The sequence below is a fragment of the Clarias gariepinus genome, chromosome 25 (assembly GCF_024256425.1).
Source record: "Clarias gariepinus isolate MV-2021 ecotype Netherlands chromosome 25, CGAR_prim_01v2, whole genome shotgun sequence".
Lineage (NCBI taxonomy): Eukaryota > Metazoa > Chordata > Actinopteri > Siluriformes > Clariidae > Clarias > Clarias gariepinus.
Genome location: NC_071124.1, coordinates 8,422,647 through 8,439,441, shown reverse-complemented (window position 1 = coordinate 8,439,441; position 16,795 = coordinate 8,422,647). Strand labels below are relative to the sequence as shown.

The window sequence follows — 16,795 nt, the reverse complement described above, 5'->3', positions numbered from 1 at the left end:
GTATATTTTTAGATTTAGGGAAGAAAACATACTCTGCAGAATATAAAAGCTGTATACTGTATATTTATTTCCCCAAATCTTATGATATTTATGATATCACCACAGTATAAAGACAAATGTTACAGAAAACAGAAACTGTATTAATCTCACATCTGAAATCAGTAGGCGTGGCCCTTCTGGGCCACCCACCGTAGATTCAGGAGTTCATGTATGCTCAAGTAGCCACAAGTTTCAGTCCCTCCCATCTATTGAAAGTTTATAAACTTCGCTAGCTTTAGCACAAACGTGGTGTGAGCAAACAGATTCACAACTCAAAGAAGTGCAAATATTGTTTTTAGAGAAGAGATATGGATATCCCTAGCACTTTAATTTTGTTGGGTTTAGTGACAGCTCTTTTAATTTTGCTCAGATGGAGGAATAAGCCACATAATCTTCCTCCAGGACCTACAGCTTTGCCTCTAATAGGAAATATTGTCAGCTTGGACAACCGGGCGCCATATAAAACCTTTTTAAAGGTAAGCAGATCTTTGCAAAGTTTTTTTCCACAATATTATTGTACAAACCATTGTTGAACGAATTATAAACAAAGAATTTATGTTTAAATATGTGAAGAAAGATGAAAGGGTTGATGAGGTGTGAATTGATACATTTGTTTTTATATAAATTTTAAGAGAAAAGAATGATTCAACTGAGCTAAATTAGACATTATATTTGAGTCAGAAATTAATTCTCTTTAGTGTTGTTGTAGTGTTTATAGAACGACTGAGATCCAATGCCACTTGTGGTACAAGTTTTATTTATTTCATTGGACCATTTACGGAATAAAATCACAAAAAAATATAAAATAATCAGACAATAAAAAAAAAAAAAAGATTACACGGAAATTATGAAATTACTTCCATGTTGTAAAATCTTGTATCTGTATACTGTTGTGGCCAGTGATTTTATTCCATAACCATTCAAATTGGACTTTGGACACACTGTAAAAATTTCAAGATCAATAAAGTCCACTATGCCAATACACAGATTAATATTGGCAATGTCCATTTCAGTGTTTATTTCTTTTCATTTTGAATGATCTTGACATGATTTGCTTATTTTGTAAATCTGACACAGCTCATTAGGCTATATTTTATTTAATATAAAAAAATCAATCAGGAAAAGGGCAAAAAGGGGGCAAAAATAGCTCAGCATTTGGTTTATTTGTACTTGGATGGTCTAACCTGTTCATGATAAAGTCTACTCCTCTCTTTAACAGTGGAGTGAGACTTATGGTCCTGTGATGACGGTATATTTGGGATCCCAACGAGTCATTGTCTTGGTGGGTTATGAAACTGTGAAAGAAGCCCTCATAGACAATGCAGAAGATTTTGTTGGCAGAGCCCCTATTCCTTTTGCACAAAAAATTCTGAAAGGCTATGGTAAGAAATTAAACAAAATACTCTAAGACAGGCTATAGCTTAGATATATTTGTCTAATGTCCACCATTTGACATATGTTGTTTATTACGATTATTAAGATTTCTGATTTCTGGTATAAACAAAAAAAAAGAGTTTTTGTTTATACCAGCATCTTGTATCATATTGCCAACATTGTTCACCTTTATGTTAATTTACATATCTATCATATGAAGCATACTAAAGGCTATGGAGTTACCTGATCAATTCTCAAAATATCTAATGTCTAAATTATTGACTTACATTCATGACCTTATTTTCATCTTTCAGGCATTACAATTAGTAACGGAGAGCGTTGGCGTCAGCTGAGGAGGTTTACACTCACTACACTGAGAGATTTTGGAATGGGACGCAAGAGGATGGAGGGGTGGATACAGGAAGAGAGCAGACACTTGCTGGAGTCTATGAAAGAGACAAATTGTAAGTGCCCTCCTTAATTCAACATTTTCATTTAAATCTCATAGTAAACAAAATATTGGGACTACATACATTTTTGTATTTTACTTAAAGGATTTTGTCCTTTGATCATTTTCTTTCCTTTTTTTTAATTATTTTTTATTTCTATTTTTTCCAATTTTCGCCCCTAATTTAGTGGTATCCAATTCCAGTCCGTTTCACCGTTACACCCTGGGAGGCTCCCACATTAGGCATCTACCACCAATCAGTCAGGAGTTTCCTCCGACCCACGTGGCGTCACCGACCATTTTTTTTCGATATGCTCATTTACACACCGGGCCGGCGTAACACACTCGAAGGACAGCGCTATCTGCTCTCTCCGCCTGCGCAAACTCACAGACGCCCCTGATTGGCTTGTAGAGCCGTCATTAATGTGGGAGCACTGAGTACCTCTCATCCCTTCCCCCTGAGAGAGCTCGGCCAATCAGCTCTCTCTAGGCCTCCGGCTGTGAGAGGTTAACAGCATCACCCGGGGTTCGAATCTCCGGATGATACGGCGAGCGCTTTACCACTGCGCCACTCGGAGGCCCATCATTTTATTTTCTATCACAAATATGCTGTCCACCTGGAATGCTGCCTTTTGTTTGGAATGCATCATGTAGTCAACTGGATGAGTAAAAAACGAATGAAGGAAATCTTTAAAACAGTTTAATTTGTAAAGCAGTGTTAAAAGTCATTGTAACAAAGCATAATTCCAAATATAAATTAAAAATATAAAAAGTTAAAAAAATTATTTTATCAATCTGTCCCTAATGAGCATGAGAACATGAGATATAAACCTGGAGATGAACCAGACTCAGAAAGCCATCTAAATAATTTCTAAGTGTCTTTTCCTCGTAGTCCAGAGTTAATGCTTGTTAACAGGAAAGACTGGTAAATGCTGGGACCCCAGGCCAACAGGCATCCCAAGAATGCTGACAAACCTATTTATTTTTTTCTAAGATAATGGGGGTTGGAGAGGCCTCCTGCAAAACTTTGCCTTGGGCCCAGCAAACTCTAGAATTGCCTCTGCAGTATTCACATCTATCTTTAAGAAGATATGTGGCTACTGTATCTTCATCAGCAGTGCATGACTTCCATGAGATAAAAGCTCTAGCCAAAAGCAGAATGGAGGGTAGAATGAGTCAGAGAGAGAAAGAAACAAACATATTTAGTTATTCCTGTTGATATCAGGAAATGAAAACACACTACAGAGAGAAGGTTCAACATCTGGTTGAGCGCTGTTCAAATAGTGAAAATTGGTTCTAATTACCATTATAACAAAAGAGATTTTTGAGACCACAGGAGAACCAGATAAACGACCTAACATGAACCATTAACACCTCCTACTTGGTGAAGAAAGCTTAGCAGAGGCTTTAATTCTTGAGAAAACTCAAAAAAGCCAAAGTACCCTGTCAGTGTCTTCTTAGTGAATTTCTACAGGCGCACAATAACATGCATTTACTTCCACAACATCACAGTGTAGTACACCAGCTGCACTGCAGAGAACTGGAGAGAACTGTCCCAGATAGTTAAAACTGCACAGAGGATTGTGTGAACCAAACTTCCAAATTTTAACATAGTTTATGCTATCTATCTGCACAAGCAACGTGATCAAGAATTCAACTCATCCAGGTCATAGACTGTTTGTGTCCCATGGGGCAAAAAATACAGGACAGCCAGGACACACACTAACAGACTAAAAAATAGCTTCTTCGCCAGAGCAGTAGCCTGCATTACACCCCTCCCCTCCCACACATGCGTGCACAAATACACATGCATAGGTGCTGAAAACTAAAGATAAAAACATACCTACCCACACAATTTTTTTTCTCCCCAAATTGCTGTTAATACACCGAAGACTTTACAGTACATCGAGGTGTGTAGATTCAATTATTAGAATTTGTGGCAATATTTTTAGGAACCCAGACTCGGAGAGTGCAAGTGCAGTTAAGATATTTATTAACAACACTCAGTTTAAAGATCACTTTAATCAAAACTGGCAGGGATAATCCATAAGTCCAGTAAACAGGAATAAAAAACATGAAGAAAAGAAAACATATTCACAAAAGGCCTTACTAAAAAAATAAGTTTTCAGCTTGGACCTAAACACTAAGACTTGACAACAATTTGCCTGCACCTTTTGACTGAAGTAGGCATGGTGGATCGAATAATACCAGCAGATCACCTAACTGCTGTGGTGCAAGACCATTCATTTATAGGTCAATTGTACAAATTTTAAATCGCTGAGAAATTCAACTGGGTGCCAATGAAGGGTGGTTAAGATAAGGAGAATCTGGTTGTATTCTCGTTCTAGTCAGGTCTCTGGCTGAGGCATTCTGGATTAACTGGAACTACCAGATCTACTGGGAAATCTAGAGAGTAACAAAAATATGAACTAGTTTTATTTCTTCCTGTAGTGACATTACAGCATGTTGCTTCGATAAAAATCGTATCATAGTAATATTATCTACATGAGATTTAAATGAAATGCTGCGATCAATAATTACCGCTCTTTTACAGCTATGCATGATGAAACCATCCAGAAATAATTAAAAGTTATTAATAGTTATAAAAAGTTAATAATAGTAGTAAAAATAGTTCTAGCTTTAATTAGTTCATTGTCTGTGTTCTTTCAATATTTCTCAACTGTATTCAGCTGATGACCATCACCTGGTTTTGCTAAAATATATAGTTGTCATCAGCTTAGTATGTCATTTACAGTACCTAACAGGAAACTACTGTAATACTGGGTCCAGAAAATTGTATCAGTGTTGTTAAAAACTGCACTAGGGTCAGCAAACAAAATGACACAACTCTGATGAGAGTCTAATAGAAGGAAATTTACTATTTTAACCAGCACAGCTTCTATTCATTTTATGAATTATATTTACATTTGTTTTCTTCTTCTAGCTGCTCCATTTGATCCCACATTCTTCCTGAGCAGAGCTGTGTCCAACATCATCTGTGCACTGGTGTTTGGCCAACGGTTCAGTTATGAAGATAGCCACTTCCTGCGCCTGCTCCAGATCCTCACTGGAGTATTTCGGTTTGGCAGCAGCACATGGGGACAGGTAAGTGAGGATGGATTAAAAAAAATAAAAATTTTAGTGAGTGAAGTGGTTGAAATCATTCATTCATTTATGCAGTAGACTTACTCAGTTTAAAATTACCTCCATAAAAAGAGAAAAAAAATGCCAACTTGCACAAAACACACTGTGCATAAGTGGGTTATACTGTAATAAAATTTATAAATAAATACATATATATATATATATATATATATATATATATATATATATATATATATATATATATATATATACTACCATTCAAAAGTTTTAGAACACTTGCAAATTTCTTTGTTTTTGTTTAGTGATTTATTTTCTACATTCTACAACAATACTGGGGATTTCAAAACTATAAAAAAACACATTTGGGATTAGGTTATTGCGTAACAACAAGAAAAACAACACTTAGTTGTTATTTTAAGACACAGAGGTCAGCCTTTCTGTAATAGTTCTTGCAAGAACAGTATTGTCAAGTGCACTTGCAAAATCCGTCAAGCAACATAATGAAACTGGCTCTCATGAAGGCCATCCCAGGAGGGCGAGACCAAAACCTACCTCTGCCGGAAAAGCCTGAAAAAATGACCAATTAACAGCACCTCATATTAGAGGCGTTATGAAGTCTTTACAGAGCATAAGTAGCAGAAACATCTCAATATCAACTGTTCAAAAGAGATTAATGCATTTTTTGGACGCCTTCAGCAGTCCTTTACAATGTAGAAATAAATAAATATCAGGAACCATCATGGAGTTAGAAAGTGTTCTAAAACTTTTGAACGGTAGTATATATAATTTAATGGTGGAATGTCGGAATTAACTACATTTGTGCCTTTTATTTAACAGTTGTATAATGTTTTTCCACGGCTGATTGACCTACTTCCTGGTAATCACCTTAACGCTCTGAGTGACGTGGACGAAATCAAGTCCTTTTCTCGAGACAAAATACACGAGCACATTGAAAGTTTGAATCCCAATGATCCACAAGACTTCATCGACTGCTTCCTCATCCGACTCAACCAGGTAAGCAAATCGTCTCTCAACTTTTGTTAATTTAACGCAAGATTTCATTAAACATAGACATGCGCAGTGACAGGATGTTGGATGGATGCTACATATGTAGCTATTCTTAGTTTATGTCATTTTTGGTCATCTTGGATGGAACTTTTTTTTTTGTTTTGCTTTTTGTGACTGTGGCAAATCTTTCATCTTTAACACTGGTAATACAGTGGGCTGTGAGCTTCCGGCAAAAAAAAAAAAAAACAGCCAGATTGTGCAAAAATCTTCCCTATCTGGCTGAGTGGAACCTTGGATTACGAGCACAATTCATTCCCGAATTTTCCCATAAAAAATAATGGAAACTCAAATTATTCGTTCCACAGCCCCAAAAAAAAAAAAAACATTAAAAATAATTAATACAAAATATTAAGTAAAAATAAAACAAATTAACCAGCACTTTACATAAAAAAAGATATTAAAAGATATAAAAATACATTCCAGACAGATAAGTGTTTCTGTATGTGCGCCGGCGGTGTGTATGTGTGTGTTTTGTGTACTGTATGTGTGTGAAGCTAAAGTAAGAGGAGAGGAGGAATCAGACCCCCCCCCCTTCTCCTCTTACACAGTAACACTTCCTCCTCTCTTATGAGTTTTTCATACGCACACACATTAATGGAAAGACTGGTTTAGTGGAAAAATTACCAAGGAATATTGCTAAGGACACTCGCATGAGTGCATACCAAAGGAATCACCGCTGTAAAGTAAAAATAAAAGAAATTAACCTGCACTTTACCTTTGAAAAGAATCGCGACAGAGCAGTGTTTCCATTAGGGAGAGAGTGTGTGTGTGTGTCTTTACACGCGCACACACGTGTTATAATAACTAGAACACGCGCGCTGTGCACACACGCATACAAACACAAAATAAAAGATGTTTTACAAGCACATATTTGGTCACAGTGTTATAGTAAACAGTACACATGCGCACGGATGTTGATTATACCAGTAGGAGACGCGCAATAAGACCGAGGAGGGTAGACAATTACCCACAATTCCGCAGCGCAAGAGAGAGAAAAACCATTCGCTAAGTTGTGATCACATGACGCTCAACGTCAAAACAAGAAATGCATGCATGCTACTTGATACTCGGTACTTATTAACCAAGACTTGTTAGTTTTTTTCAAAATCTTTGCTCGTCCCGTGGAACACTCACAAACCGTGTTACTCGCAATCCGAGGTTCCACTGTACGATGTCCTAAATCAGTGTGTTGTAATATTGTGCATGCCTACCCATAAATGTGACTGCAGGCTGCTTAGGCTTGTTTAGGTATGAATGTGTTACTAGATCTAACCTAGTATTTGTCAAAAAAATAAATTAATAAATACTTTTTTGCCCAATATTGGCTCAAGCAACCCTAAAATAAATATAAATTCCTTCTGTAACTGTGAAATTCATGTTGTCCACCTTGACAGAGACTTGGGTACAACACTATTAATGGCAATTTCAGTCCTGACTCTATTTAAGTCATGAACGACTATGCCAAACTGTTTTTTACCAAATGCTTAGTCATTGATCCTTAGTACTTACATGCATCTTTTAGTAAACCATATCTTACCATCCATACTGTAGCAGCAGTAAGCAGTAATAGGATCTCCAACCAGAAGTACTGCATCAGGATGGATAAGGCACGTGCAAGGGTAGAAGTATCAAAATCTGTTTTGGAAATTGGTTGAGAAATATAAATATTATCATGTATTTTATCCAGAAAAAAACTGCAGCTTACTTTTGACCTGCTTTTGTTCCAAGGCCAATTTTGCTGACACCAATAGTTTTTGTGATTTTACCATGACGTTACAATACGTGCTGTCCAAAAAGCCAATGTAGTAAAGGTTTTTGGAACTCTTGAGAAAATATAGTGTGTTCAGAAAAAAAGTACTGAGGCCACATCAGAGCTAAAGTTAACCAGAAAGAGTTCACAAAGTGAACACCAAAAGATATGACTCCCTTTTCTATTTGTCCACATTTTGGTTGATTTTAGGTGAACATATTTTGATTTAATTAAAAAATAGAATATGAGTTTTATTAGTAGTAAAGTAGTTATTAAAACACACACACAATACCTTTTAGAATAAAGTTATTTTTAAAAGAATCAGACTCATCATCATCATTAGTCATTTTATTAATAACTGTGAATTATAATGACAAAGATACAAATTATTTTCATAATGTAAAAACTTTCTGTATAAACTTCTATAACTTTTTATATAATTTTATATACTAATGTCTTAGCAAGTATTCATTATGACAACTAATAATTTTCAATCATGGAACTAATTTGGACCATGCGCTTCCTCTATTGAGCATCTAGCAGCAACTTTAGCCTAAGATTCTAAGTAACTGGACACATTATGGTGCTTTTGATCTATAAACAAATGCAGCTCCACTGTTTACTCTTTTTTGTTAATAAACCAGGCTTGCCTGCACCAATATGGTAAACGCAAAGATGTATTTTGAGGTAAATCGCATAATCTGAATGCAGACCCCAGAAAAGTGGTGCTTAGTTGAATATGATTATCTATGACAAATAATTTCTCGACTTCATTTGCAAACTCTGAATATGGTCTTGCAATGTTTTGTTGCTAGTCAGTGGATCCCACAGAAGGTCAGATAAATAAAGTGATTATATAAAATTATTAGTCTTATTCCACAATTTACCACAGGCAATTTTGTTTTTCCAACAGGAAAAGGACAATTCCAATACAGAGTTTCATTATGAAAATTTGATTGCCAGTGTCCTAAACTTATTCCTGGCTGGGACTGAGACCACCAGCACAACTCTCAGATATGCTCTGCTGTTACTGATCAAGCATCCTGAGATACAGAGTAAGATTCTTTAATACATACTTTGAATGAGAAACAAGGAAACTAATAAATGATTACAAATATGGTTGTTAGTGTCTAGAAGTCAAGTACACTCATGATTCACTGTATTATGAACACCTGCTCACCATGTTTGTATCTCAACTCATTAACAAAACTTTTTTGTGTGCTGGATTTTTTTTTCTGCACCACATGTTGTTAACTTTACAGACTGCTGCGTTTAAAAATGTCAGAAGATCTGGAGTTCCTAAAAACAAAACCTACCTGGCAGCAACAACCATGCTATAGTCAAAGTCATAAAGATCGCATTTTCTTCCACTCTGTACATACAGTTATCATGCATGTGTACATAGAAATAAAATATTCATATTATTTAACACTATTTTTACCTCATTAAATTGTTGACATTGTCTTTTGTTACTTTGCCTTTTCCTCACTGCAATTCAAGCTCGATGCTTACTACTTTTATAATATGTGAACTAGCTGCTGTGACGGTACAAATTCCCTTTTCAATTAATAAAGTTTTCTATCTATCTATCTATCTATCTATCTATCTATCTATCTATCTATCTATCTATCTATCTATCTATCTATCTATCTATCTATCTATCATTTTCTCAGCTCGCATGCAGAAAGAGATTGATGCTGTTATTGGACAAGAGAGGAACCCCTCAATGGATGACAGGAAGTCTCTCCCTTTCACTGATGCAGTAATTCATGAAGTGCAACGCTATATAGATCTAGTGCCACTTAATGTTCCTCATTACACGACCCATGACGTAAAATTCAGAGGCTACACAATTCCAAAGGTACTGATAAACAAATTACTGAACTTAAAGCCTACAAAAGCAGGGTTGAACTTTAGAACTGCACACTACTAAACCACAATCCATGTGACGCAGTCCATAAATAATTTCTATGATAAGCCTGATAAAGTTTTTTGACAGCTGCATTAATAAATTTCCCCAAGAACTATGCAAGAAACATGCAATTTGACAGCCATTTTCTGGTAGACATTGGTAAAAATGCAAGGTTATTATTTGGACCTTTACATAAAGCCATTTTTTTATGGACTTTTTTCACCAGTGTGCTGTTGAGCATTAATAGTGGCAAATGCATTTAAAAGTTTGTCATTTTGCTTGAAACCAAAAGCCAAAAACATCAGAATATGCCAGTATATTATGTTTATCAGATCAGATTATGCCACTATATTATGTACCCATTTAAACATATGTCAGAAATCTTAAAAATGTGAAATAAGCTAAATAATCTTTGCATGAGTTCCTACAACAATGTTAATTATTATTTCTAATTATTATAAATACTTATTTCTTGTCATTTTGCGCTTTCAATGTCAAATTATGAAACTGTTTACCTTTGAAAAAAAAAATCTGTATTGTACAAACCCAAGTTGAAACAAATTTTAAATTATACTAAACACATGCAGTTAGTAGTTTTGATTAACAATTCAGAAAATCTTTTTTAGGACACAGTAATCCTCCCCTTGCTTTACTCTGTTCTGCGGGATGAGGAACACTGGGAGAAGCCCTGGACATTTGATCCAAAACACTTTTTGGACACAAACAGCAACTTTAAAAAGAATCCTGCATTCCTGCCCTTTTCTGCAGGTAAGAACTGTCATTATTTATGAATACACAGAATACACTTAATTTAATTTAAAACTTCAATTCCTGTATGGATCAAATTTTAGAAAACTGCAGATTCATTTTGTGCTTGTCATAAGTGAATGCAATGCAATTTTCTAACAGTTCCAAATCGACATTTATATATACAGGGTACCAAAAATGTATACACACTTCAGGAGAAGAAAAACTTATAGAAATATTTTAATATTAAATTTATTAAGACATCATGAGATTAATTAAAAGACAAGTTAGCTTTGGCCTCTACAACTACAGAAGGCGCTCAAGTTTTTCTTCTCCTGAAGTGTGTATACATTTTTTGCAGGACTTTGTATATACAGTAAGTCCCCAACTCATGAACATTTGAGTTATAAATTTCTACAAAATACGAACGGACCGCGGATCAACGACCACTAGTAGATGCGAACAAATCATGGAAGTAGCTCATGTGTATTGTACAAAAAAAAAAACACTGCGTTGCACCAGATACGAATATTTACAATTGCATACAATATCTTCAGTGAGTAAGTGAATGTATAAAATGTCCAAAGTCTGAAATTTTGTATGTGTGTGGAGGTGCAGGAGAAATTAGTTGGCTTTACTAGTTTCAATGAATCACTCCTGTAGCGTGATAATGGAAAATGGCTGTCCTGTAAACCTGTCCCAATGGAGAATAATCCTAATTTCGGAAAATTCTTAACGAGGCAGAGTTCATAGTCCAACACAGCTCAAACGAGACAAAATAGCGTCTGTTCAAGTGCACAATAAAAACAATGTAGCTGAAGCTGTTTCCAGATTTGAAGTTTGTTCCTGTGTTTACGTTTTTTAATGCTATACATTGTATGTTTTAGCCTAAGGTATATAAGAATCACTTTGTCAGACTTACAAATCGTTCATAAGTCGGGGACATATTGTAGATGGATGGATGGATGGATGGATGAATGTGTATGCAACATGCTTTCGTTTACTACTTTGTAACGTGCTGTTAAACTACACATACACACACAACTGTGATGTTTTTAATTGATCTTTAGACTGAATATTAACCACAACAACAATCCAATGTGTTCAGTGTGATCTTGTCAGATACTGGTTGGTCAAGTTAGATCCATATTTATATGTATGCAACAAGAAAGTCATGCATTATTTGACTTTTTTTTTTATTTAATGACTTTAAGTGAGGAAAAATCTCACCTTAACCCTACAGCCAACATGTATGTTGAATATACAAATGTACAGTATCATCTCTATAAGAGTAAGAACATCGCCAAACTATGCTATGCTAAGCACACAGGCTGTAATATGTAGCTAACTGAATACAGAACAACAGAAACAAGATGAACTCAATAACAGTGTTATGCAACACACTCATTTGAATTGTCCTTCCTTCACACAGGTAAAAGGTCCTGTGTAGGGGAGTCTCTGGCACGTATGGAGCTGTTTATTTTTCTAGTGACTCTGCTGCAACATTTCACTTTTACCACACCTGGAGGATGTGAGAGCATTGACATTACTCCTGAAATCAGCGGCTTTGCTAATCTGCCCCACAATTACCAGCTTATCGCTACCCCTCGCTGAACTAGGACTTCAGACTGATAGCAAAGATTTTCTAGCATTAAGGCAAACATTCAAGCCAGAGCCAGTATTATAAAAAATAATTACTCTGTTCTCTTCAGTGCACATAAAGATAACATAAGGTCCATTATATGATGAAAAGTACATGGGCACCCTTACCATCACACATAGGCATTTGGGAAGAACTGGAATGATGCCATGCCAAACATTATTTTCTGACCTTAATAATAATTTAAGCCTATTTTCACAGCCACACTCCAGAATCTAGTGTAAAGCCTTTCTAGAATACAGATGGTCCCAATTTTTTATGGGGCTATGTCCCATTAAACCCATAATGAAAATATGTAAAAATCAAAGCTTAGCAAGGCCTACCCTGCCTTCTTCTGATGTGACTGTTCTCCTACAAGGACCTGTCATGTTTTTCTTAAAAACATTGTCTATAAAAAATATCCTTGTATGAATCCCACATAAGGAGCATTAGGTATAATTCTTTTGCCAAACTTCTTTTATTTTTTTGAGAACACTGACTTCAAAGTAATCAGACACTAAAAAAGAGAAACAGTGAGGCGAAAATGCAATATATATTGCACATATATAACAGAAGAGTTAGGGTCTTAGGAATATAAAATTGAAATTAAAATGATTAATTTGTCACACATGACAAAACCATAAACAGTTTTACATGCAGTGAAATGCTTATTATGACTATCCATAACCAGAAAAAATGTAGAAGGGTGTAATGTAGTAAAGTAATATGATTAAATATAGAATTATACTTGTCTATTGTGTACCAAAAATGTATGCTGTGTCGGTCCTGAGGATTTTAGAATTTGAATTTGTTTTTGATGGCATATTTTTCCTAATTTGTCATAGGGCAAAGCCTATTTTATAATATTCACTGGATTCGAATGAGTGTAATTGCACATCAACCCACATTCTGTTATCCATAGAATGTACACTTTTATAAAGATGGACATCATTTCCAATAAACCATTACCCATCTACCTCAAAATTAATTACAGATTTCTATTAATGTACATGTTAAAATGCATTATTGTTTATATACTCTAGTAGCAGCTTTTCCATGGAATTGGAATGACTGTTCAAATCTAAGTGTTAGCAGCTATAGATAATAATACAATGTATGAACATGCATTGTGGTGTATTTATTATCATATGCCTAGTTGTCTGGTGTTAATTTTAATTTTATACAGCAATCAGACTTGATTAAATATGATATTGGGTTTGAGGTCAGGTCTACATTCCTAACAGCAGCCCAGAAATGGCACTGGAATCTGAGCAGCACTACTATAACTTAGCTTAGCTGGATCATGTATGTAGATGCACCTGACCTCAAACCCAATATCATATTCAGTCTGATTGCTGGATAAAAGTAAAGTTAATACCGGACAACTAGGCATATGATTATTAATACACCACTATGCTTGTTCATACATTGTATCATAGCCTATCTAATGCAGTATTAAATATAGTATTTAAAAATTAAAATGAAATTCCATTGTTTTAGTGCGGTGTTTCAGAAAATGTATAATTATGTACCTTGTGTGATTTTTTGATTATCATTTAGACTGTTTTATGATTCATTGAATTATTTTATTAAAATGTATTCAATTCAATATGTCATTGCTTAATAAATTTGTCTTACCACAAAAATAGGAGCCAACTATGTAAAAATTTTATGTATATAAATTTGGTCTCTGTTAAGACTAAAAAAGATATCGCAATGAGAATTTGTTGAAGTTTCCTCAACGAATGTTATACTTCCTTATTACGAAAGTATAACATAAAATCTTTTAAAGAGCTGCATATAAAAAAGGTATAACAGGGCTTCAAACCAGTTTCATTTTATTGTGATATGCAATTTTAAACATCAGAGTTTAGAATTGAGATACAAGCATCAAAATATTTTATCTTAAAATTAACACTAAGGGGGAATAAGTTTACAATGATCAGCCATAACATTAAGACATATAACATTCACATTAATTATCAATCATATACCAATAAACTGGTGACAGGCTCATGAGCACCCAATGTCAGCACATTGATCACCCAAGGGATGCGCCAGACAAAGTTTGATTGTGTCAGTTTTATTTATTTAGGGACCATTTTATGAGTGCTTAACTTTTAATATAAACTCTGTGACTTTTCAATGTACTATGTGTAGCCCATCTACTTTTAATGTACATTAAATGGGGCCCTGAGTACTTTTAGTCTAATTTACATTTATGATAACTCAGATTACTCAATTTTTTTAATATTATAAGATTTGGGTTACTATAACAATATGTACCTCTTATGCTAAATAACAATACTATAAGTACAGAATAAAACAGAATGTGCACTTACACTTCAAAGTCAACAGTATTTGTTATTCATAAACAATAAAACAAACTAAACAAATACTAAATTTTCATATAAAATAACTCAATTGTTTTTTCTTTTTTTTCTTAGTTTAATGTCCAAATAAATTATCGAAATAAATAGAAACAAAAAACGTTGCAGGCCTGATTAGGTGCTTGGGGTCGGTGAGACCAAAAACTCAACAGTCATTTCACTCCAAAGAGCAAGAAACCAAAAGTAAACGGGCGGTACCTTATTCCCTGTTCAGAGATTATCCACCAAATCCTGCTGGTCCTATGGTTTCCGTACACACGCCGAGTGGCAGCTGTTGATCACATTCACGAAGATATCCTGTATTTCCCGATTAGCAACGGCCCACTGAAGCACATGTAGCTGGGTTAGCTAACTCACACAGTCTATTCACGTTGCTGAACTACCCTCGCTGTGTTAACGAGCTGTACTTTTCAGAAATACAACTTTCACTTAAAATAAAGCCTTGCTCTGGAGTTCTTTTGGGCTTTTGGTCACGTCACTGACTAAACACTATCCAATTTAAGTTTTACTGGACAGCCAGTGTGACTTCTACCTAAGGAATAAAGAATGCTTCCAGATCTGGACCTTGATGCAATCATGTGTCAGAGGTCTATAAACTTTTCTGCTGTCTGTGAATTCAAGGTAATGGATCGTCTTCTGCTCTGCAATGTACTATCAGCACCGGGGCTTGAGCTCATAACAATGAGTTGTGTTCTGTCAGTTCTTCTTTAATAAATGTTGCATGTTGCATGAGACAGAATTTTTTTTATATAGTTTTGTGTTAATTGAAGAAATTAAGCCATGTTTACTGAGATAAAAAATTTTTTTGGCTTTGTTCTTCCTTAATGTGCCACCTCTTCTTGACCTTATATGTGAGTACTTTATGCACTGCTGCATTGTAGGCCCAGTGTTGGTGTTTACTTAGCTGTATACATGGGGCTAGACTTTGTAGGTTTCCCCTAGATATGCTGATTTCTCCCAAGTCCAAAGACATGCAATGTAGGCTGATTGATGGGCCTTCTGATGGGTTGGCACCCTGTCCCAGGTGTTGCCTGCCTTTTTGCCATGGTCTTCCTGGGATAGGCTCCAGGCTTTCTGTGACTCTAGACAGGTTAAGCAATGAAAATAACTTGCTGAGTGATGCTTACTTGCTATTTTCATTAGGCATAAGCCAAATGTTTAATGTTTGAGCTGTCATTGTTATGTTTGTGATAAATAAAATAGGTCAAAAAGGCTGATTTATTTTGTTCCAATTTAATTTGTTCCAAAAATCTGTGTTTTCAAGATTTAACTTGAAACTTGTGTTTTCTAGCTATATCATTTTTATTGTACAGCACTATAATCCTTGATTCAAATTTTTCTTTATGAGTAAGTCTAGCTTTGCCTTGAATTTATTGCTGTGTCATGGCCATATTGTTTACAAAGCTCAACAACATTTGGAGGGTTACTTATAGAAGGTTACACACTGCTAATGAATAGTTTTAATACCAGATTTGTGAAGATGACCTGACCTGGCTTTCAAACTCCCCAGATCCCATTCTCATTAAGCACCCATGGGATTCACCAGACAAACAGATCAAATCCATGAAGACCCCACCCCACAACCTACATCACCCAAGGCTCTGCTGCCAAACTCCTTATGCCAGACACCTCAGCACAACCCAAAGGTTTTATGGAGTCATGTCCTGAGGGGCCAGAGATGCCCTGGGAACCTACACACTATTGTTCATAAGTCAAACAGAGGCAAATCACAAGTAAGCATGATTTAGACCTTTGACTCAAGCCCATTTTTTTAGCGCAATATTTGCTTGAGCAATAGACTATTCGATGCAACCAAAATATGTCACAATAAAATTAGTTTTGTGTGGTAATCCAGGTAAAACTTTGCATGCATCACATCATTATAAATAAATCAATATAATTGTGTATAAAACAGGTTTATATTGCACAAGGGGATTGGAGGAGATTCATCTTAACCAGAGATTAATCTTAATCTTATTAATCTCTGCTTATTATATTGATTCAACAAATCAAATTAGGTTACATATGATAATGGCAACTCACATCTCATTTAAAATGAGGGTAAGTGACATCCTCTGAAAACACAGTGGGGTGATCAATGTACACTGAAAAAAGGGGAAATATCCTCACCAGAGCAAGGCATAGTGACACTCACCTGAGCAGGGAGGTAGTACTTCATTCTCATCCTCATTCAGCTTCATCCTAATTGGAGTAAGAGTGATGGGCAGAGTGATGTTCACAGTGGAGTAAAGTGGCATAGTAAAGCTCACAGTAGAGGACAAAGGAAGAGTGACACCAGGGGCATCTTCTGCAGGTCAAAGGA

General features: G+C 35.4%; 1 protein-coding gene across 1 annotated transcript; it reads left to right on the top strand.

Annotated features, from left to right (window-relative positions):
* The first annotated feature begins 284 nt into the window (after positions 1-284).
* Positions 285-13,632, top strand: LOC128512738 (cytochrome P450 2C20-like). The gene is made up of 9 exons (XM_053486137.1): positions 285-515; positions 1,259-1,421; positions 1,728-1,877; positions 4,806-4,966; positions 5,804-5,980; positions 8,698-8,839; positions 9,458-9,645; positions 10,323-10,464; positions 11,876-13,632. The coding sequence occupies exons 1-9, from the start codon at positions 348-350 to the stop codon at positions 12,055-12,057; spliced, it is 1,473 nt and encodes a 490-aa protein (XP_053342112.1). The 5' UTR covers positions 285-347; the 3' UTR covers positions 12,058-13,632.
* Positions 13,633-16,795: the final 3,163 nt, after the last annotated feature.